This window comes from Ictalurus punctatus, chromosome 22 (genome assembly GCF_001660625.3).
Source record: "Ictalurus punctatus breed USDA103 chromosome 22, Coco_2.0, whole genome shotgun sequence".
Taxonomy (NCBI): Eukaryota; Metazoa; Chordata; class Actinopteri; order Siluriformes; family Ictaluridae; genus Ictalurus; species Ictalurus punctatus.
The window spans coordinates 12,854,149-12,875,934 of NC_030437.2; the positions used below are offsets into that span (position 1 = coordinate 12,854,149).

The following is a 21,786-nucleotide window of genomic DNA, read 5'->3' on the forward strand; positions in this document are numbered from 1 at the left end:
TTTTAATAAAGTCACAGTAATCACAGTGAAGCAGGATGGACAACAGGATGTGCAAAAATAATTTTAAAAAATCATAAATCAAACATAATAATAATAATAATAATAATAATAATAATAATAATAATAATAATAATTAAGTAGTAGATATTTAACCTTAGCAATATTTACCATTGACTATAACTAAAGATAACAGAAAAAAACATGTAAAAGTCAGTTTTAAGCTTTGATAATTGGTTGAAATACAGTTAAGGTTTAAGCATGTGCATATTTGAACTTCTGTTGCAGTATGATTTAGATGAAATTCTGAACACTTTGTATACAGGACATAAATGTGCATATTTAATGACCGAGTTCATTTCCACTGAAGAGAGAAATCATGACCGTTCAGTTTCATATGTCGCTTTAGGAGACGCATGTTATTACCCTCCTCCACGTTAATTACACCACTGAGCCAGCAATATACACTTCTCTTTTCTCTGAAATCCTACTATTCCACAACAACCCCAGACAAACACTTTCCACAGTGAAATCAGTGATGTAACAAATCCATATGAAATTCAGAGCAGAACATTTCACTGCACATGGAACTATGAAAAGTGATTTCATGGAGAAATAAAAGTATGAAATCATGAAAATATCATTTAGATACCTAGATTATGAATGCATACATGACTGTACATTTTACTGCTTCAAAGAATAATAGTCATTTTATATAGGCATTCATCAGGTAGCTACAAGGAGGTGATTGAAATTCCCAATAAATCTGAACTTTTATAGGTTTGACAGTAGGAATGGAGCTAGTGTAATACCATCACAGTTATTATTATGATAACTAACATTTGAGAGATGTTGCTAGTCAGATTTAGCTAATGTGCTCACACACGGGTTCCTTGGTGAAAGAGACACTAATTTACAATCAGAAACTAAAATCCGTGTGTGACCTGAGGCAGTTATTTTTTCTTTAATGAATATATTTTTACACTTTTACTTCCATAATTTAAATAACGATACGACTTTATACTTTTCTACTTTTAAGTGAGTTAAAAATTGTAAAGCTTTACCAGAGTATTTTCTATGAGTAATTGTACTTTCATCTGAATAAAGAATTTAGGCACTTTTACCCCTCTGATGAAATTCAACAAAATAATCTTCAGTGGCCATTGCTCTTTCAAATTGTGACAAATATCTGATTGCATAGAATCTAGATTTAACGTTTAGCCATGCGTCAGCTTTGATAATAAAGTTGCAGACTCCATTAAATGAAAACCCAAACAAAGTGATGAACTTTTGCCTCAGTCACTGCTGACTATCAGAGAGACCAGTTCCAGGAAATCAGAAAGTTAGCTCAAGAGGAAGTACGACTGGAAGTGAAAGCGATTCAACTATAGGGAGGAAGACAGGGAAACACCGATCTGAGCGTATAAAAGAGGAGTAAACACACTCATTCATTCACACAAGCTTCTTGATCAGTGACCAGAAAATCATTAAGAGAATCTTCAGAGCATCGAGTGTGTTCAAGAGCAAGAGGAAAATGAAGTCTGCTGCAGTTTTTGTTGTGTTTGCCTGTCTACTTATTGTTCATGTACAAGGTAAGATTCTGAATCCTCATCTGCACCTCTTTTAATGATACACAGGATTACACAGATTTGTAATATCTCAAAATGTTCTTCTGTTTGCAGGACAGGCCAGGACCAGTGTAAGGAGGTGTTTGTGTCAGGGTCCTGCAGCTAACGTAGTTCAACCACAACGTATTGACAAGATTGAAATTCATCCTGCGAGAGCATCTTGTGAAAATGTGGAAATCATGTAAGTTCAGTAACTACTAATATCCATAACAATGTATAATACAACATAACTGAGCTCTATTGAGTTATCTAACTTGTTGTTTATCTCTGTAGTGTCACTCTGAAGAACGGTGCAGGAAAAAAGTGCTTGAATCCGGAATCTGAATTTACTAAGAAATACATCACGGCAGGATTAGAGAAAAGGTGGGTACATTTTTATTGAATATTGTTTCATTATCGTAATATTGGTCTGTTATTTATATAAGAGATAAAACTAAGTTTTAAAATCTGCTTCTGTTTTGCAGGAGTGCAGTGTAAAGCGTGCACCGTGTCGTTACTGAACAGAAGAGGAAGACGAGAGACAGCTTGCTTAAAATATTTTAAATGTTGTAAAAAGTGTACATGTGGTATGTCTAACTGTTTAATTTATGAGCATCACATCTGCATATGGGTCAATGTATATAGTTTTTGAATAAACATGCAAGATCTTTAAAAAAATATATTGTTTCTGTACCATGACATACTAAATTATAATATAATCAGCACTTAACGGTGCTTAAAAACTTCCAAAAACAGTACAATGTGTTTCTTATTAGCCAGACATCAAATACATTTTTATAAAGTTTGGCCAATATCAGACATCCTATAAGCTTCAGCTGTTCAGCAAACTACAGACACATCACTGACACACTAAATTCAGCAGTAAGAAAAACTCACCTGTGTTAAAAGCAATGTTCACTGCAAAATCAGGAGTAGTGTCTCACTACTGCATATTCATAATAATTCACACAAGTACGCTAGTGAAAAGTTATTTTGTGAAAGGTTACACACAGTCAGTGGTGGCATGGTGGTTAAGCAGGAAGTGTTGCTGTTTCACATCTCCACTGAGGCCCATTTCAATTCTGACTGTCTGTGTGGAGTTTGGCGTGTTCTCCCGATGTCTGCATGGGTTTATTCTTATTATTTATTAGTGGAGGCTGTGGCTCAGGTGGAAGAGCGGGTTGTCCACTAAACGTAGGGTTGACGGTTCGATTCCTGGCCCACATGACTCCACATACCCAAGTTGCTCCTGATGGCAAGTTAGTGCCTTGCTTGGCAGCTCTGCTACCATTGTTGTGTGAGTGTGTGTGTGAATGGGTGAATGAGACACAGTGTAAAGCGTTTTGGATAAAAGCACTATGTAAGTGTAGACCATTTACCATTTATTCTGGGTTCTCTGCTCTCCCCCAAAAATAATCTCACATACGTGCTCAACTGATTGAAATCTAGTGACTGTGAAGGCCATACCATATGATTGACATCAATTCCATACCCTCAAACCAATCACTAAGCCCTTGTGCCCTGTGGATGGAGGCAGAGTCATCCCGGAAGAGAGTACTCCCATCAGGATAGAAATGCGTTATCACAAGATTAAGATGATCAGTCAGAACAGGTGTATTGATTTATAATGACTCTACCCTCCAAAGGAAGGTCATCACCTGAGGGCAAGGAGGTTGGGGAGCTTCTCCTGACCTTAACCCAAGGTTCAAATCGGGTAGCAGAGTTCGACCTGAAGTTCCGCACGAATAAAGCTGGTAGAGGATGGAACAACACAGCCCTGAAAGGCACGTTTCAATGAGTTCTCATGGAGATGGCATGCCACATTGAACCGCTCACTTTTGACTCCCTCATCAACCTCGCCATCCGCTTAGACTACCTGCTGCACAGTCATTGCCCCCACCGGGAAACTCTGGGCTCTCAGGGAGCAAGCGCCTCCTCTGAACCCATGCAACTGAGGCACACCAAGCTCAGCAAGGGAGAGGGGGAGAAACAATGCCGCAAGCACTGACGCTTCTACTGTGGCAGCCCCGACCCCTCCTACAGGGGTATATCCGTGGGTTTCTTCTTTGTGGAAAAGAAAGCGGGCATCCTCTAGCCATACATCAACTATCGAGGGTTAAACCAACTTACTGTCAAATCCCAGTACCCTCTGCCTTTTGTTTCGGCAGGCCTCTAACAACTTCATTCCGCCCAGGTTTTCACAAAACTAGACCTCCACAGTGCTTTCAATGTGGTGCATATTCAGGACGGACATGAGTGGAAAACAGCATTTAGCACCACCTCTGGCCACTATGAGTACTGTGTGATGCTGTATGGGCTCTCTTGCATCCCCTCTGTCTTCCAACGTCTGATAAATGAAGTCCTGTGGGACATGCTGGGGAAATACGTCATCACATATATCAATGATATGCAAGCTATGTGCTGGACCAAACTAAAACAAATGATATTTTCTGTATATACTGAAAAAATATTTTATTCTACATCCTGCCCAGTGTTTGAAAAATGTGCAAACTGAAGACTTTGAGAACAAATGTAAATTAATCTAGGATATGCCATACATTATGGACACAAAAAAGGTTTCAAATGTAAACATTACATTATTAACTGTTTGTCCACAGCAGGACAGTTTAACAGGTAAATGTAGAAAGCGCATTAAACAGCACTCGCAACTGACAGGGCAATGGACATGAAACTATTAAGAGTTTAATAAAGTTATCTTCTGCTTTGAACAGCACATTTCCTGCAGCTGCTGGCTCTGTGACTTCAGCCTTAACCCAGGCCACGGTCATCACAGTCACCGAACTCAGTTTCCCAGAACACACCACAGCCTACAAACAGTCTCCAAGGACTACACATCCTAAGATAAATGCGCCTTATTACATTCACAGTCACCTGATATCTAAACCATGCACACCTGTCACTGATCACCAACAGCACTTTACATTGGACTTTAACATATTTATATTATATTTATGTTATATGTCTGTGTTAACTGTTCTGGTTTTTGACTTTTGCTAGCTTCTTTGTTTTTGTGTTTTTGCCTTAGCCCTGATTTTCTGTTTTCTGTTTGTGCCTCGCCTGACCTTGACCTGTTGTTGACTTTGACCTTGCTTAACGTTTTTGGATTTGTCTGCCTGCCTTTCATTAAAATAATGAATCTCAGAATCCATCTCAACCTCCTATTTCATGACAGTATGATTTATAAAAAACAAAACAAAACAAAAAAAAACACTGAACACTTTGTATTTAGGATACAAATATGCATATTTAATGTCCCAGTTCACTTGCGAACGTGCGAATGTTGTACCAGTGTGGGAGACTGGAGCAGCTTCTGCACGAATTCGACAATTACCGGCTTGACATTCTTGGTGTCAGCGAAATGAGGTGGACGGGTAATGGAAAAATGACAAGCGACGGGAAGATCGTCCTGTATTCGGGAGCCAAAGAACATCATGTGCACGGCGTCGGGATGGTCCTGAGCAAAACCACGGCACAGGCACTCGTTGGATGGAAACCGATCAGTGATCACATCCTTACCGCCTGATTTCAGTCTCGCCATGCTAAAATTACTGTTATTCAAGTCTACGCGCCGACAAATGAGGCAGATGATGAAGAGAAGGACGCCTTCTACGACCAGCTGCAAGACACAATCGCGGTTGTCCCCAACCATGACATAAAGATCCTCCTTGGCGGCATGAATGCGCAACTCAGCAGCAACCGTCAGGGCTGGGAAAACGTGATCAGACCTCATGGATCGGCAGCAGTAACGAGTGATAATGGAGAGCGTCTCCTATCCCTATGCAATCTTAACAACCTTTGCATCGGGAATACATATTTCATTCACAAACGGATTCACAAAAAGACGTGGCGGTCACCAGATGGGGCCACTCACAATGAAATCGACTATGTATGCATCCATCGATGTTGGCGCTCGGCTTTACGTGACGTACGGGTTTTTCGCGGCGCCGACGTCGGATCTGATCACCACTTGCTTGTGACCTCAATCCGACTAAAATTGAAAAGAGTGGCCGGACACAACACCATTCGGTCATTTGCGTCCGAGAAATTGAAGGACCGTGTGTTCGCCGAGCACTTCCACATTCCGCAGCGCGATCAAGCAAAGACTGAAGAGGAGCGAAATGAAGCATCGCAGGCGTACCGAGAACTTGACCGCAGGGTCAAGAGGAGTTGCCGAGCAGACAAGAAGGACTGGCTGGACCGGAAGGGCACTGAAGCACAAGTGGCTGCGGACCAGGGTGACAGCAGGACTCTGTTTCGTGTGGTCAGAGACCTCACTCGGGCCCGAAGCGGCTCCACTGGGCCGATAAGGGATACAACCGGCAGGATGCTAGTTAGCAAAGAAGAGCAGGACGCGCGTTGGGTGGAACATTTCAAAAACACCCTAAACCAGCCGGCTCCCGTAGCCACGCACGACTTTACAGTCTTTCCTCCTCCCAATGAGCTGGAAGTGGACATGAGTGACATCATGGATGCTGAGGTCGCTGCAGCGATTTGTCATCTGAAAAACAACAAAGCACCTGGTCTTGACCAAATCTCGGCAGAAATGCTGAAAGCGGGTGGTGATGAAGTTGTACGGGTGCTCACGACGCTGCTCAATGACTGCTGGCACATGGAACGTGTCCCAAATGACTGGAGACAGGGTGTCATCGTCAAATTACCTAAGAAAGGTAATCTCGCAAACTGTAACAATTGGAGAGGCATCACCCTTCTGTCTGTCCCAGGCAAGGTATTTTGTCTCGTCCTCCTCAAACGGATACTGCGAGCAGTCGATCAGGCTCTACGGGACGAACAGGCCGGGTTTAGAAGCGGTCGGTCGTGCACTGAACAAATCTTTGCTCTTCGAAACATCATTGAACAAAGCTCCGAATATCAGAAACCGCTCTTGGTCAACTTTATAGACTTTAAGAAGGCGTTTGACAGCGTCCACCGGAAATCGCTTTGGAACATCGCACGGCTATATGGCATTCCACAGCGGTTTATCGCCATTTTCCAGAACTTATATCAGGATTCTAGCTGTTGCATCCGGACGGACACAGGTCATACTGCCTTTTTCACCATCGAGACCGGAGTCAGACAGAGCTGCATTCTTTCACCATTCTTTTTCCTCATGATGATGGACTTTGTCATGCGACGAGCACTAACACAGCCAGTGTCTGGAATTCCGTGGACAGGCCAGGGACGCCTGACCGACCTGGAATTCGCCGACGATATTGTGCTATTGGCGCAGAATGGGAAAGTCTTACAGGAGATGACCACTAACCTGGAGCACGAAGCAGCCAAAGTTGGGTTACGGATCAGCACTGACAAGACCAACATCATGGCGGTCGGCCGGATGACGCCGGTGCGGATCACGGTGAGCAACCAGCTGATCGAAGAAGTCAAACAGTTCGCCTACCTTGGCAGCATTGTGGCTGCGGATGGTGGGACTAACGCGGATGTCAATCGCAGAATCGGCAGAGCATTTGCAGTCTTCCAGCAGCTACAGCGGATTTGGGCTAGGCGAACTATTCACACCCACAGCAAACTTCGCCTGTTTAATAGCATCATCATCCCAACCGCCATCTATGCATCTGAAACTTGGAAGAGCTCGAGGGCAGTCATCCACAAGCTGAATGTGTTTCAGCAACGATGCCAGAGAAGAATACTTGGTGTATCATACCGTGATCGTATTTCAAATGAAGAAATTCTAAGAAGAACAAACTCCCGCAGCCTGGCAGAAATGGTCGTAGAGCGAAGAATGCGCTTTGCAGGACACATTCTACGGATGTCTGACCACCGCCACGCAAAGATCGCGCTGCACTGGACGCCGCCATGGGGGAAAAGAGTAGGGCGGCCGCATAATACATGGCGACGAACATTCATGGAAGATCTACGAGCGCTCGATGTCAAGTGGGAAGATGTGGAAATCGACGCTGCCGACCGAGCCCGCTGGTGAATGCTTGTTGCCCGATGCGCCCTGCTGCGCGGACGGAACTAACTAACTAACTAACTAACAGTCCACTTCCAGTAAAAAGAGAAATAATGGCATTTCAGTTCCATTTGTCGCTTTCAGGAGACATGTGTTATTATCCTCCATTTTAATTACACCATTGAGTGAGGAAAAATACACTTCTCCTTTCTCTGTAATCCTACTATTCCACAAAAACCCCAGACAAACACTTTCCACAGCGAAATCAGCAATGGAACAAATCAATATGAAATTCATTATAGAACAGTTCACTGCACATGGAAAGATAAAAACTGATTTCTTACAGAAAAAAGTATGAATGTGTGAATATATTTTATGCTGTGCGTTATTTATCTGGCTTTTAAATACACGGCTGTTTATTTTACTGCTTCAAAAATTAATTAAGCAATTTCAAATATTGGACTTTCGATTTCAACATGGGCTTAAAGAGCTCATGGTCTCAAAATGTGGATGACAGCTGCAAGGGCTTGATCAGAGTTCCTAAGAAATCTAAACTTTAACGGATGTGACAGAAGGAATGAGACCGATATGAGACCATCACAGTCATTATGGAGGTAGCTAACATTTGAGAGATTAGCAACGAACTACTGTTTGTTGGCTTTAGCTAATATGTTCCCACGTTGTTATCTAATTTAACATTTGGAATTAGATGTGTGATTGCAGGCTGACATCATTTTCTTTTGGGAATTTTTTCCTTGTACATTTATTTTCATAATTTAAGTACATTTAAGAGTTTATGATGGATCTTTCAAATTCTGACAAATTGTGCATAGAATCTAGATTTAACGTTTAGCCATGCGTCAGCTTTGATAATAAAGTTGCAGACTCCATTAAATGAAAACCCAAACAAAGTGATGAACTTTTGCCTCAGTCACTGCTGACTATCAGAGAGACCAGTTCCAGGAAATCAGAAAGTTAGCTCAAGAGGAAGTACGACTATAGGGAGGAAGACGGGGAAACACCGATCTGAGCGTTTAAAAGAGGAGTAAACACACTCATTCATTCACACAAGCTTCTTGATCAGTGACCAGAAAATCATTAAGAGAATCTTCAGAGCATCGAGTGTGTTCAAGAGCAAGAGGAGAATGAAGTCTGCTGCAGTTTTTGTTGTGTTTGCCTGTCTACTTATTGTTCATGTACAAGGTAAGATTCTGAATCCTCATCTGCACCTCTTTTAATGATACACAGGATTACACAGATTTGTAATATCTCAAAATGTTCTTCTGTTTGCAGGACAGGCCAGGACCAGTGTAACGAGGTGTTTGTGTCAGGGTCCTGCAGCTAACGTAGTTCGTCCACAACGTATTGACAAGATTGAAATTCATCCTGCGAGTGCAACTTGTGAAAATGTGGAAATCATGTAAGTTCAGTAACTACTAATATCCATAGCAATGTATAATTCAACATAACTGAGCTCTATTGAGTTATCTAACTTGCTGTTTATCTCTGTAGTGTCACTCTGAAGAACGGTGCAGGAAAAAAGTGCTTGAATCCGGAATCTGAATTTACTAAGAAATACATCACGGCAGGATTAGAGAAAAGGTGGGTACATTTTTATTGAATATTGTTTCATTATCGTAATATTGGTCTGTTATTTATATAACAGATAAAACTAAGTTTTAAAATCTGTTTCTGTTTTGCAGGAGTGCAGTGTAAAGCGTGCATCGTGTCGTTACTGAACAGAAGAGGAAGACGAGAGAACAGAGACAGCTTGCTTAAAATATTTTAAATGTTTTAAAAAGTGTACATGTGATATGTCTGACTGTTTAATTTATGAGAGTTTATTCTGTATATTGCTGGATGTACATAGTTGTTAAAGAAACATGCAAGATTTCTTAATATATATTGTTTTTGTATACTAAAGTACTAAATTATAATAAAATCAGCACATAACAGTGCTTAAAAACTTCAGAAAGCAATTCAATGTGTTTCTTATTACAGGATATCAATACATTTTTATAATGTTTGCCCAATATCAGATTTCTGATCCGTATTATTTGTAGGTGTGGACTGAGATGAAAACTGACTCTTCATTCATGTTATAACACGAATTTATTAATGAGGTAATGAGAGGATGGGAGGAGGAGAGGTACTTAACATATCCACACCCACACCTACAGCAGAGATATTCAGCAAACTACAGACACACACATCACTGAAACACTGAATTCAGCAGTAAGAAAAACACACCTGTGAAACCTTTGAAACGATACTAAAAGCATTGTCTGTTATTTTGCTCTCTGATAAATAATCAGTGATTGGTATTGCTGACAGTGTCACACTACTGCATATTCATAAGAATTCTCACATGTAAACTAGTAGGAAATGTACACACAGTTAATATTATTGGGTGGCACGGTGGTGACGTGGGTATTGTTACTGTCTCACAGCTCCAAATTCTCCGAAAAGGTCTTTAAGTGGGTTGAGATCTGGAGACTGTGGAGGTCATGTTATGTGATTTACATCATTTTCATTGTCTTCAAATCATTCAGTGAGCCCCAGTGACTGTATATGTGGGTGGGCTTTGTAACAGGGCTTTGAAAGTGCAGCTAAAATGTCTCTGAGGCCCTCTAGTGGCTGGCTGTAGTACTTGCATAAATTCTATTTAGCATTTTACATATTAATTGATTAATAATGCTGTTCTTATCACTTTGAGATAGCATGCAATGCAACATTATTAGCTGCACTTCAGGTAATAGCTCTCAATGTCCACACTACCAGCATGAAGAAGGGGAGTGTTCATCACCAATGTGGCTGGGCAAGAAGTGGACCCACTGTCCCAATGGTACTATCTACTGAGCATGCTCGGACTCCGTTTATCACAAGATGGTAACCTTTAATTCCCAAAAAAAGCTTTAAAGCTGCACAATGGGAGTAAATGGCACCATATTGTCCACTCATATATGCAGTCATTGGTGATCCCTCGTGCACTGTGGATGGATGCAGAGTTATCCCGGAAAAAAGCACTCCCATCAGCATAGAAATGTTTCATCATAAGACACAAACGTGTATATTTAATGACCCGGTTCATTTCCACTGAAGAGAGAAATAATAACCTTTCAGTTTCATTTGTACTTTTAAGGAGACTCGTGTAATTACCCTCTTCCACTATAATTACACCACTGAGCCAGCAATATACACTTCTCCTTTTCCTAAGAAATCCCTGTTTTGGAAAAACCTTATATGAAATTACAATAAGATATACTGAATGCTCACATTACAGGGTGGACATGTTTTACTATCTGGTGCAGAGAACACATCATGCTTCAAATTCAGTGCCCAGTAGTTTTTATCAATGAACAGTTAATATTATCTTTCAGTGTAAGTATTTTAAAAAAGTCACAGTAATCACAGTGAAGCAGGATGGACAACAGGATGTGCAAAAATAATTAAAAAAAATCATTAATAATAATAATAATAATAATAATAATAATAATAATAATAATAATTAAGTAGTGGATATTTGACCATAGCAATATTTACCACTGACTATAACTAAAGATAACAGAAAAAAACATGTAAAAGTCAGTTTTAAGCTTTGATAATTGGTGGAAATACAGTTAAGGTTTAAGCATGTGCATATTTGAACTTCTGTTGCAGTATGATTTAGATGAAATTCTGAACACTTTGTATACAGGACATAAACGTGCATATTTAATGACCGAGTTCATTTCCACTGAAGAGAGAAATCATGACCGTTCAGTTTCATATGTCGCTTTAGGAGACGCATGTTATTACCCTCCTCTTTTCTCTGAAATCCTACTATTCCACAACAACCCCAGACAAACACTTTCCACAGTGAAATCAGTGATGTAACAAATCCATATGAAATTCAGAGCAGAACATTTCACTGCACATGGAACTATGAAAAGTGATTTCATGGAGAAATAAAAGTATGAAATCATGAAAATATCATTTAGATACCTAGATTATAAATGCATACATGACTGTACATTTTGCTGCTTCAAAGAATAATAGTCATTTTATATAGGCATTCATCAGGTAGCTACAAGGAGGTGATTGAAATTCCTAATAAATCTGAACTTTTATAGGTTTGACAGTAGGAATGGAGCTAGTGTAATACCATCACAGTTATTATCATGATAACTAACATTTGAGAGATGTTGCTAGTCAGATTTAGCTAATGTGCTCACACACGGGTTCCTTGGTGAAAGAGACACTAATTTACAATCAGAAACTAAAATCCGTGTGTGACCTGAGGCAGTTATTTTTTCTTTAATGAATATATTTTTACACTTTTACTTCCATAATTTAAATAACGATACGACTTTATACTTTTCTACTTTCAAGTGAGTTAAAAATTGTAAAGCTTTACCAGAGTATTTTCTATGAGTAATTGTACTTTCATCTGAATAAAGAATTTAGGCGCTTTTACCCCTCTGATGAAATTCAACAAAATAATCTTCAGTGGCCATTGCTCTTTCAAATTGTGACAAATATCTGATTGCATAGAATCTAGATTTAACGTTTAGCCATGCGTCAGCTTTGATAATAAAGTTGCAGACTCCATTAAATGAAAACCCAAACAAAGTGATGAACTTTTGCCTCAGTCACTGCTGACTATCAGAGAGACCAGTTCCAGGAAATCAGAAAGTTAGCTCAAGAGGAAGTACGACTGGAAGTGAAAGCGATTCAACTATAGGGAGGAAGACAGGGAAACACCGATCTGAGCGTATAAAAGAGGAGTAAACACACTCATTCATTCACACAAGCTTCTTGATCAGTGACCAGAAAATCATTAAGAGAATCTTCAGAGCATCGAGTGTGTTCAAGAGCAAGAGGAAAATGAAGTCTGCTGCAGTTTTTGTTGTGTTTGCCTGTCTACTTATTGTTCATGTACAAGGTAAGATTCTGAATCCTCATCTGCACCTCTTTTAATGATACACAGGATTACATAGATTTGTAATATCTCAAAATGTTCTTCTGTTTGCAGGACAGGCCAGGACCAGTGTAAGGAGGTGTTTGTGTCAGGGTCCTGCAGCTAACGGAGTACGTCTACAACGTATTGACAAGATTGAAATTCATCCTGCGAGTGCAACTTGTGAAAATAAGGAAATCATGTAAGTTCAGTAACTACTAATATCCATAACAATGTATAATTCAACATAACTGAGCTCTATTGAGTTATCTAACTTGCTGTTTATCTCTGTAGTGTCACTCTGAAGAACGGTGCAGGAAAAAAGTGCTTGAATCCGGAATCTGAATTTACTAAGAAATACATCACAGCAGCATTAGAGAAAAGGTGGGTACATTTTTATTGAATATTGTTTCATTATCGTAATATTGGTCTGTTATTTATATAAGAGATAAAACTAAGTTTTAAAATCTGTTTCTGTTTTGCAGGAGTGCAGTGTAAAGCGTGCATCGTGTCGTTACTGAACAGAAGAGGAAGACGAGAGAACAGAGACAGCTTGCTTAAAATATTTTAAATGTTTTAAAAAGTGTACATGTGATATGTCTGACTGTTTAATTTATGAGAGTTTATTCTGTATATTGCTGGATGTACATAGTTGTTAAAGAAACATGCAAGATTTCTTAATATATATTGTTTTTGTATACTAAAGTACTAAATTATAATAAAATCAGCACATAACAGTGCTTAAAAACTTCAGAAAGCAATTCAATGTGTTTCTTATTACAGGATATCAATACATTTTTATAATGTTTGCCCAATATCAGATTTCTGATCCGTATTATTTGTAGGTGTGGACTGAGATGAAAACTGACTCTTCATTCATGTTATAACACGAATTTATTAATGAGGTAATGAGAGGATGGGAGGAGGAGAGGTACTTAACATATCCACACCCACACCTACAGCAGAGATATTCAGCAAACTACAGACACACACATCACTGAAACACTGAATTCAGCAGTAAGAAAAACACACCTGTGAAACCTTTGAAACGATACTAAAAGCATTGTCTGTTATTTTGCTCTCTGATAAATAATCAGTGATTGGTATTGCTGACAGTGTCACACTACTGCATATTCATAAGAATTCTCACATGTAAACTAGTAGGAAATGTACACACAGTTAATATTATTGGGTGGCACGGTGGTGACGTGGGTATTGTTACTGTCTCACAGCTCCAAATTCTCCGAAAAGGTCTTTAAGTGGGTTGAGATCTGGAGACTGTGGAGGTCATGTTATGTGATTTACATCATTTTCATTGTCTTCAAATCATTCAGTGAGCCCCAGTGACTGTATATGTGGGTGGGCTTTGTAACAGGGCTTTGAAAGTGCAGCTAAAATGTCTCTGAGGCCCTCTAGTGGCTGGCTGTAGTACTTGCATAAATTCTATTTAGCATTTTACATATTAATTGATTAATAATGCTGTTCTTATCACTTTGAGATAGCATGCAATGCAACATTATTAGCTGCACTTCAGGTAATAGCTCTCAATGTCCACACTACCAGCATGAAGAAGGGGAGTGTTCATCACCAATGTGGCTGGGCAAGAAGTGGACCCACTGTCCCAATGGTACTATCTACTGAGCATGCTCGGACTCCGTTTATCACAAGATGGTAACCTTTAATTCCCAAAAAAAGCTTTAAAGCTGCACAATGGGAGTAAATGGCACCATATTGTCCACTCATATATGCAGTCATTGGTGATCCCTCGTGCACTGTGGATGGATGCAGAGTTATCCCGGAAAAAAGCACTCCCATCAGCATAGAAATGTTTCATCATAAGACACAAACGTGTATATTTAATGACCCGGTTCATTTCCACTGAAGAGAGAAATAATAACCTTTCAGTTTCATTTGTACTTTTAAGGAGACTCGTGTAATTACCCTCTTCCACTATAATTACACCACTGAGCCAGCAATATACACTTCTCCTTTTCCTAAGAAATCCCTGTTTTGGAAAAACCTTATATGAAATTACAGTAAGATATACTGAATGCTCACATTACAGGGTGGACATGTTTTACTATCTGGTGCAGAGAACACATCATGCTTCAAATTCAGTGCCCAGTAGTTTTTATCAATGAACAGTTAATATTATCTTTCAGTGTAAGTATTTTAAAAAAGTCACAGTAATCACAGTGAAGCAGGATGGACAACAGGATGTGCAAAAATAATTAAAAAAATCATTAATAATAATAATAATAATAATAATAATAATAATAATAATAATAATAATTAAGTAGTGGATATTTGACCATAGCAATATTTACCACTGACTATAACTAAAGATAACAGAAAAAAACATGTAAAAGTCAGTTTTAAGCTTTGATATTTGGTGGAAATACAGTTAAGGTTTAAGCATGTGCATATTTGAACTTCTGTTGCAGTATGATTTAGATGAAATTCTGAACACTTTGTATACAGGACATAAACGTGCATATTTAATGACCGAGTTCATTTCCACTGAAGAGAGAAATCATGACCGTTCAGTTTCATATGTCGCTTTAGGAGACGCATGTTATTACCCTCCTCTTTTCTCTGAAATCCTACTATTCCACAACAACCCCAGACAAACACTTTCCACAGTGAAATCAGTGATGTAACAAATCCATATGAAATTCAGAGCAGAACATTTCACTGCACATGGAACTATGAAAAGTGATTTCATGGAGAAATAAAAGTATGAAATCATGAAAATATCATTTAGATACCTAGATTATAAATGCATACATGACTGTACATTTTGCTGCTTCAAAGAATAATAGTCATTTTATATAGGCATTCATCAGGTAGCTACAAGGAGGTGATTGAAATTCCTAATAAATCTGAACTTTTATAGGTTTGACAGTAGGAATGGAGCTAGTGTAATACCATCACAGTTATTATCATGATAACTAACATTTGAGAGATGTTGCTAGTCAGATTTAGCTAATGTGCTCACACACGGGTTCCTTGGTGAAAGAGACACTAATTTACAATCAGAAACTAAAATCCGTGTGTGACCTGAGGCAGTTATTTTTTCTTTAATGAATATATTTTTACACTTTTACTTCCATAATTTAAGTAATTATAAGACTTTATACTTTTCTACTTTCAAGTGAGTTAAAAATTTTTAAAGCTTTACCAGAGTATTTTCTATGAGTAATTGTACTTTCATCTGAATAAAGAATTTAGGCGCTTTTACCCCTCTGATGAAATTCAACAAAATAATCTTCAGTGGCCATTGCTCTTTCAAATTGCGACAAATATCTGATTGCATAGAATCTAGATTTAACGTTTAGCCATGCGTCAGCTTTGATAATAAAGTTGCAGACTCCATTAAATGAAAACCCAAACAAAGTGATGAACTTTTGCCTCAGTCACTGCTGACTATCAGAGAGACCAGTTCCAGGAAATCAGAAAGTTAGCTCAAGAGGAAGTACGACTGGAAGTGAAAGCGATTCAACTATAGGGAGGAAGACAGGGAAACACCGATCTGAGCGTATAAAAGAGGAGTAAACACACTCATTCATTCACACAAGCTTCTTGATCAGTGACCAGAAAATCATTAAGAGAATCTTCAGAGCATCGAGTGTGTTCAAGAGCAAGAGGAAAATGAAGTCTGCTGCAGTTTTTGTTGTGTTTGCCTGTCTACTTATTGTTCATGTACAAGGTAAGATTCTGAATCCTCATCTGCACCTCTTTTAATGATACACAGGATTACACAGATTTGTAATATCTCAAAATGTTCTTCTGTTTGCAGGACAGGCCAGGACCAGTGTAAGGAGGTGTTTGTGTCAGGGTCCTGCAGCTAACGGAGTACGTCTACAACGTATTGACAAGATTGAAATTCATCCTGCGAGTGCAACTTGTGAAAATAAGGAAATCATGTAAGTTCAGTAACTACTAATATCCATAACAATGTATAATTCAACATAACTGAGCTCTATTGAGTTATCTAACTTGCTGTTTATCTCTGTAGTGTCACTCTGAAGAACGGTGCAGGAAAAAAGTGCTTGAATCCGGAATCTGAATTTACTAAGAAATACATCACAGCAGCATTAGAGAAAAGGTGGGTACATTTTTATTGAATATTGTTTCATTATCGTAATATTGGTCTGTTATTTATATAACAGATAAAACTAAGTTTTAAAATCTGTTTCTGTTTTGCAGGAGTGCAGTGTAAAGCGTGCATCGTGTCGTTACTGAACAGAAGAGGAAGACGAGAGAACAGAGACAGCTTGCTTAAAATATTTTAAATGTTTTAAAAAGTGTACATGTGATATGTCTGACTGTTTAATTTATGAGAGTTTATTCTGTATATTGCTGGATGTACATAGTTGTTAAAGAAACATGCAAGATTTCTTAATATATATTGTTTTTGTATACTAAAGTACTAAATTATAATAAAATCAGCACATAACAGTGCTTAAAAACTTCAGAAAGCAATTCAATGTGTTTCTTATTACAGGATATCAATACATTTTTATAATGTTTGCCCAATATCAGAATTCTGATCCGTATTATTTGTAGGTGTGGACTGAGATGAACACTGACTCTTCATTCATGTTATAACACATTTACAGCAAACTACAGTCACATCATTGAAACACTGAATTCAGCAGTAAGAAAAACACACCTGTGAAACTTTTGAAATTAAAAGCACCGTCACTTGAAACAAATATGATTCCTAACCTTTTTATTCATACAACATCTATTATTAATATTTGTATGTTTTTACTTATATGTCCATATTAATTAAACTTTAACTAAGGTAAAAGAATTGAAGTATGAAAGATCATGTCTTTTTTATTTGTTCAGGCCACAAGGCTTGGTCAGTAGGTTGAGCTTTGGGTACTGTGCTTCCTATTTCACTTTTTGCTGTTGTTCCAGCTGTGGCATTGTCTCATTCATGACTCAATGACTTCCACTCTCTCACTACTGTTGCCTTTGACCTCATGGCTACTTTCCGGCCTTTCACTCTTTTTGCTGTGTGGAAATTCCACCTCACAAACACTCTCTGGCCTTTCACTCTCTTTGCCCTGTTGATGCTCCGCCTCAAGGTCACACTCTTGCTCCTCTCTCTCTTTGTACAGTAATAATTTGTACAGTAGGTTGTGACAACATGTTTTTTCCCATTACTTTAAAATTTTAACTTGATTAAACTTTTTAAAGTCAGTTTAGTATAATTTAATTAGAAATTATTAATTTTAAGGCAGCCAGGATTTTTATTTATTTATTTTTTGTTGCAGTAATTTGTTCAGTAATTTATTTACAGTAACACGCTCACCCACTGTTTGGGATAATGAACAGTTTTGCCTACTCTATACAGTAAAATGAAGAAAAACAGATAATTATAGATGAACACTTAAATTTAGTCATAATATATTTTGCAGTGCAATGTCTTAAATATGCACTAAATCAACTGCTAGTGGAAGTGAAAGAGACAAACTTCTAAGCAGAAAGAACAGTTCATTTCTTCATAAAATTGTACGCTTGTTTTTCAATAGATTTAACACTGTATTTATGATTTAAAGACTAAAATTAAGTATTTTTGAAACATTAAATATGCTCTAGTTTGTTTGCACTTTGACTTTGAACAAGAGGAAGAAAGCATTGCTTTAAAACTGACTTCCTTGTATCAAATCCATTGGAATGTCCTGGTGTGAGGACATAATGTTTGAGTAAACATTCATATCCAGTTACTGCTTAGACCTCACAGTTGCCTGGGCAGTAAGAAGCATACTTTAAAAACAAGGGGAAGATTTGCTGTAGCTCTCATTGTGCTTGAAGATAATAATGAAGATGTTATTGTCCTTTTTATTATTGTGTCTTATTGCTTGACTACAGCTCCTTTAATGATATAGAATTTAAAATAAATGTGAAATAAAGCAGAGCCATGTAGCATTTCTTTCTATTTTCAGTACAGTCCAAGACCAGCGCAATGAGGTGTGCCAGGGTTCAGTGGTAAACATGGATAATCATATAAAAGTGTACAAATGAAGCAGGCTGAAATATTCATATCCAGAACTATGTACAGTGCCCTCCACTAATATTGGCACCCTTGGTACATATGAGCAAAGAAGGAAAAATGGTCTTTATTGTTTAACCTGATATTTTGTTTAGAAAATTTACAAAAATACTCTGCTGTTATGTATATCAAACAATTGCGAACAAAACACAGGTTTATCCAAAAAAATATGTTTGTTAAATATATGTGAGGCACAATTATTGGCACTCCTATGAATTCATATGAGAAAAATATATTTGAAGTATACTCCCATTGATAATTTTAGGACACCTGGGTGACTAGAAACAGGAAAATTGTTCAACCATGACTTCCTGTTTCACAGGGGTATAAATATATGGTAACACATAGGTCAAATTCCCTTAGTCATTCATAACAATGGGTAAGACCAAGGAATATAGCTGTGATATGCGGCAAAAGGTTGTTGAGCTTCACAAAATGGGAAGTGGGTATAAGAAAATAGCACAAGCATTGAAAATACCCATTTCCACCATCAGGGCAATAATTACAAAGTTACAGTCAACTGGAAATGTTATGAATCAACCTAAATTTGACGTGTGTCTATATTGCCTCAACGCACTGTGACGAGGATGGTTCGAGTGGCTAAAAAATCTCCAAGGATCACAGCTAAACTTGCTCTTTTTCCAATCTTCAAATGTTTAATTTTGTTGGTCAATGAGGATATTTCAGCTCAGGAACAGTTTCTTCCCTCAGGCCATCATACTCCTCAACACAGACATGTCCAACATACAGATCCCTTAGGACTCCATAAAGACTCTACAGTCACTCTGCACTAAAATGACACTCTGCACACTGCACATTGTGTTGTTACTACACATAGTGTAACATACTGCATATTTTGTCCATCCATTTTTTTAACCTTCCCTGCTTATATTGTACGTCCCTTTTTCACATCCCTGTACATATATTTCACATATCTTATCTTATTTCCTATTCATTTTTTTATTTTTAAAGTTTTTTTTTTGTTAGTATTTAATACACACTCTAAAGAGTAGACCAAGTTTTCATTTCACTGCAAGTTAAATGTACTACTGCATATAATTGTGTATGTGACAAATAAATCTTGAATATATTTCTGTCATGTGGAATCCATTATTCTACAGAGTAATGTAACAAAAGTATTTTCTGGTTGTTCCAGATTTGTTGTTTTCTTCTCACTGGGTTTTCCCAAGAGGAAGGAATAGAGCATATGAAAATATAATCTCTGGTCAAATGAAAAAGTGAAAGTCAAATATAACCCTCCTCCCCACTTCTCTTACTATACTTAACTCCCATCACTTCACCTTGTCTTCCACAATATCAGCCAAGCTTCACGATGAAGGCTGCAACTCTCACAGTGCTGCCCTTGATCATCTTTGCACTGACTGCAATACTTTGTGAAGGTAAGCTGGTCTTTATCAACATCCTTAAAATATGCTTGTCTACTCCACCTATATACAGATAGAAGTGCTGCAAAAAAAAAAAAAAAAGTTTCTGCAGGATGGGGAGAAGGAAAAGCAGAGCGTTGTTTCTGCCAAAAGAAAGCAGTGGAAAAGGTAAGACCTGCACTTGTGAAGAAGTTTGAGGTATTCCCTCCAAGTGCCTCCTGTTCAAATACTGAGATCATGTGAGTATCAGTCACTGTTAAACTATTTGCCATTACACAATCTAATACCGCTTACACTTTATGTAGTTATTCATTCTTCATTCATTCATACTGTGCAATAAAAAGAAAACTACTGTAGGTTGATGAATTACAGTCCACATCTGTGCTTTTCAGATTATCTCTGAAGCAAGGAATGAAGGTCTGCCTGGATCCAGAAGGAAACCAAGGACAGAAAGTCTTAACGTGAGCAGACGCAAAGAGAAAGCTTGATACACATAAACACATATTAGCCTTGCTCAAGTACTAATTGATCATGCTGAGATCTTCCCAAATCTTTAATTAAGACAAAATATCGAGTGCTTGCTAAACACACAATTATGCTCATTATGTTTCTTTTATGATTTCAGTGGACAGAAACTAAAGATAAATTCCAAGGGAAGAAGGGGAAAGAAGCAGAAGAAGATCAAACGGCAAAACTGAAGTTTACAGCTGGAGAATTCTACACATATATGATTGCTCAACCTTTTCGCATTACTGTTTCATATGTGATTAGTCAGTCAATATAATAATCTCACTGTGCTCTCTGTTGTTTCAAATGCATTACTTTCCACAGCTAAATCACAGGCCATGAGGTATATATGTTAACTGCATATATATAAATGTAGTAAAGGTGATTATTGTATGTGTATCTTCTTGCTCGTATTTACTCTGATTTATAATAAATGATTAGCTATGCCAAACACTCGCCTGAAGAAATCATGTATGTATTTGTGTGAGCAGATGAAACCTATTCTGTCTTTTTTCTATCAAGTAATTATAAGAAATTGAGCAATATTTTTTTAATTACTTCTAATCAAATTACCTGACAGTGTATTAATAGATAACACACAGTTCGTTACACAATGTATAATGATATTAATATTATGCACACAGTGATACTACAAAATGAACATTTAACAATAGATGTTAGATTGATTGACTACCGGATGGATTGATTGAAAGCTGAACCAAATCAAAATAAAACCTTAATACAGTTGTAATGTATTAACTTTATTTATTTATATATATATTTAATTATTTGTTTATTCTGAGGAAGAACGTCATGTAACACCAATTTGGTACACATTGTTTTGTTTTGTTTTGCTTTGTTTTGATCCATTATTTTATCAGATATTATCTCAGTGCATGAGGTTGTAAAAATACATTTTTAAAAGTAAGCAAATTAAATGTCAAGCTAGAAATGTCAGATCAGCAATGTTTGTGGCCTCCAATGTTGGACTTAGAGACAAAGTTTTGATAGCTGCAAATCACAAACATTATAAAGTTAGAGTTATAATCAGTGAAATAATGAAAGACATGACTTTTTTTCAGTCTCAAAAATGTCGGATCTTGTAACCAGGAACATGCTTTTGTAAACAAGCTGGCAACGGCACTCACACCCCTATGCAACCATAAATCAAACAGTGTGACGCAATTTGAACTTAAACACCACTGAAGATAAACAGACATATTTCATAGGAATTTTGCACAGAACAGAGTAACAGAGTAGTGACACTGAAATGCTCTGGTCTAGCACAAACCTGAACATATAAACCAGTAAATATGTAAGTAGTTTCTTGTAAGACAATATTTATTCATTAAATT

The 21,786-nt window shown here is 37.7% G+C and overlaps 5 protein-coding genes across 8 annotated transcripts; all 5 read left to right on the top strand.

Moving 5' to 3' along the window:
- Nucleotides 1-1,430: 1,430 nt before the first annotated feature.
- On the top strand, nt 1,431-2,357 carry LOC128628956 (C-X-C motif chemokine 11-6). Its single transcript, XM_053674623.1, has 4 exons — nt 1,431-1,589; nt 1,680-1,806; nt 1,899-1,988; nt 2,090-2,357. The coding sequence occupies exons 1-4, from the start codon at nt 1,532-1,534 to the stop codon at nt 2,100-2,102; spliced, it is 288 nt and encodes a 95-aa protein (XP_053530598.1). The 5' UTR covers nt 1,431-1,531; the 3' UTR covers nt 2,103-2,357.
- Nucleotides 2,358-8,591: 6,234 nt separating this feature from the next.
- Nucleotides 8,592-9,508, top strand: LOC108261914 (C-X-C motif chemokine 11-6). The gene is made up of 4 exons (XM_053674625.1): nt 8,592-8,736; nt 8,827-8,953; nt 9,046-9,135; nt 9,237-9,508. Exons 1-4 carry the CDS (start codon nt 8,679-8,681, stop codon nt 9,247-9,249), a joined length of 288 nt encoding a protein of 95 aa, XP_053530600.1. The 5' UTR covers nt 8,592-8,678; the 3' UTR covers nt 9,250-9,508.
- A 2,739-nt stretch (nt 9,509-12,247) lies between these two features.
- LOC128628744 (C-X-C motif chemokine 11-6-like) lies at nt 12,248-13,229 on the top strand. Its single transcript, XM_053674624.1, has 4 exons — nt 12,248-12,457; nt 12,548-12,674; nt 12,767-12,856; nt 12,958-13,229. Exons 1-4 carry the CDS (start codon nt 12,400-12,402, stop codon nt 12,968-12,970), a joined length of 288 nt encoding a protein of 95 aa, XP_053530599.1. The 5' UTR covers nt 12,248-12,399; the 3' UTR covers nt 12,971-13,229.
- A 2,743-nt stretch (nt 13,230-15,972) lies between these two features.
- Nucleotides 15,973-17,011, top strand: LOC128628743 (C-X-C motif chemokine 11-6). The gene is made up of 4 exons (XM_053674611.1): nt 15,973-16,181; nt 16,272-16,398; nt 16,491-16,580; nt 16,682-17,011. The coding sequence occupies exons 1-4, from the start codon at nt 16,124-16,126 to the stop codon at nt 16,692-16,694; spliced, it is 288 nt and encodes a 95-aa protein (XP_053530586.1). The 5' UTR covers nt 15,973-16,123; the 3' UTR covers nt 16,695-17,011.
- Nucleotides 17,012-19,783: 2,772 nt separating this feature from the next.
- On the top strand, nt 19,784-21,178 carry LOC100304595 (interleukin-8). 4 transcript variants are annotated; one of them, XM_017451175.3, is made up of 4 exons: nt 19,784-19,939; nt 20,037-20,163; nt 20,317-20,385; nt 20,550-21,178. In XM_017451175.3, exons 1-4 carry the CDS (start codon nt 19,873-19,875, stop codon nt 20,620-20,622), a joined length of 336 nt encoding a protein of 111 aa, XP_017306664.1. In that variant the 5' UTR covers nt 19,784-19,872; the 3' UTR covers nt 20,623-21,178.
- Nucleotides 21,179-21,786: the final 608 nt, after the last annotated feature.

Coding starts and splice junctions, on each gene's coding strand:
- LOC128628744 (XM_053674624.1), top strand. CDS start 12,400: ATGAAGTCTGCTGCAGTTTTTGTTGTGTTTGCCTGTCTACTTATTGTT. Junction 12,458..12,547: donor ACTTATTGTTCATGTACAAG/GTAAGATTCTGA, acceptor TTCTGTTTGCAG/GACAGGCCAGGACCAGTGTA. Junction 12,675..12,766: donor TGTGAAAATAAGGAAATCAT/GTAAGTTCAGTA, acceptor TTATCTCTGTAG/TGTCACTCTGAAGAACGGTG.
- LOC108261914 (XM_053674625.1), top strand. CDS start 8,679: ATGAAGTCTGCTGCAGTTTTTGTTGTGTTTGCCTGTCTACTTATTGTT. Junction 8,737..8,826: donor ACTTATTGTTCATGTACAAG/GTAAGATTCTGA, acceptor TTCTGTTTGCAG/GACAGGCCAGGACCAGTGTA. Junction 8,954..9,045: donor TGTGAAAATGTGGAAATCAT/GTAAGTTCAGTA, acceptor TTATCTCTGTAG/TGTCACTCTGAAGAACGGTG.
- LOC128628956 (XM_053674623.1), top strand. CDS start 1,532: ATGAAGTCTGCTGCAGTTTTTGTTGTGTTTGCCTGTCTACTTATTGTT. Junction 1,590..1,679: donor ACTTATTGTTCATGTACAAG/GTAAGATTCTGA, acceptor TTCTGTTTGCAG/GACAGGCCAGGACCAGTGTA. Junction 1,807..1,898: donor TGTGAAAATGTGGAAATCAT/GTAAGTTCAGTA, acceptor TTATCTCTGTAG/TGTCACTCTGAAGAACGGTG.
- LOC100304595 (XM_017451174.3), top strand. CDS start 19,873: ATGAAGGCTGCAACTCTCACAGTGCTGCCCTTGATCATCTTTGCACTG. Junction 20,093..20,316: donor AAAAGAAAGCAGTGGAAAAG/GTAAGACCTGCA, acceptor TGTGCTTTTCAG/ATTATCTCTGAAGCAAGGAA. Junction 20,386..20,549: donor CAAGGACAGAAAGTCTTAAC/GTGAGCAGACGC, acceptor TTATGATTTCAG/TGGACAGAAACTAAAGATAA.
- LOC128628743 (XM_053674611.1), top strand. CDS start 16,124: ATGAAGTCTGCTGCAGTTTTTGTTGTGTTTGCCTGTCTACTTATTGTT. Junction 16,182..16,271: donor ACTTATTGTTCATGTACAAG/GTAAGATTCTGA, acceptor TTCTGTTTGCAG/GACAGGCCAGGACCAGTGTA. Junction 16,399..16,490: donor TGTGAAAATAAGGAAATCAT/GTAAGTTCAGTA, acceptor TTATCTCTGTAG/TGTCACTCTGAAGAACGGTG.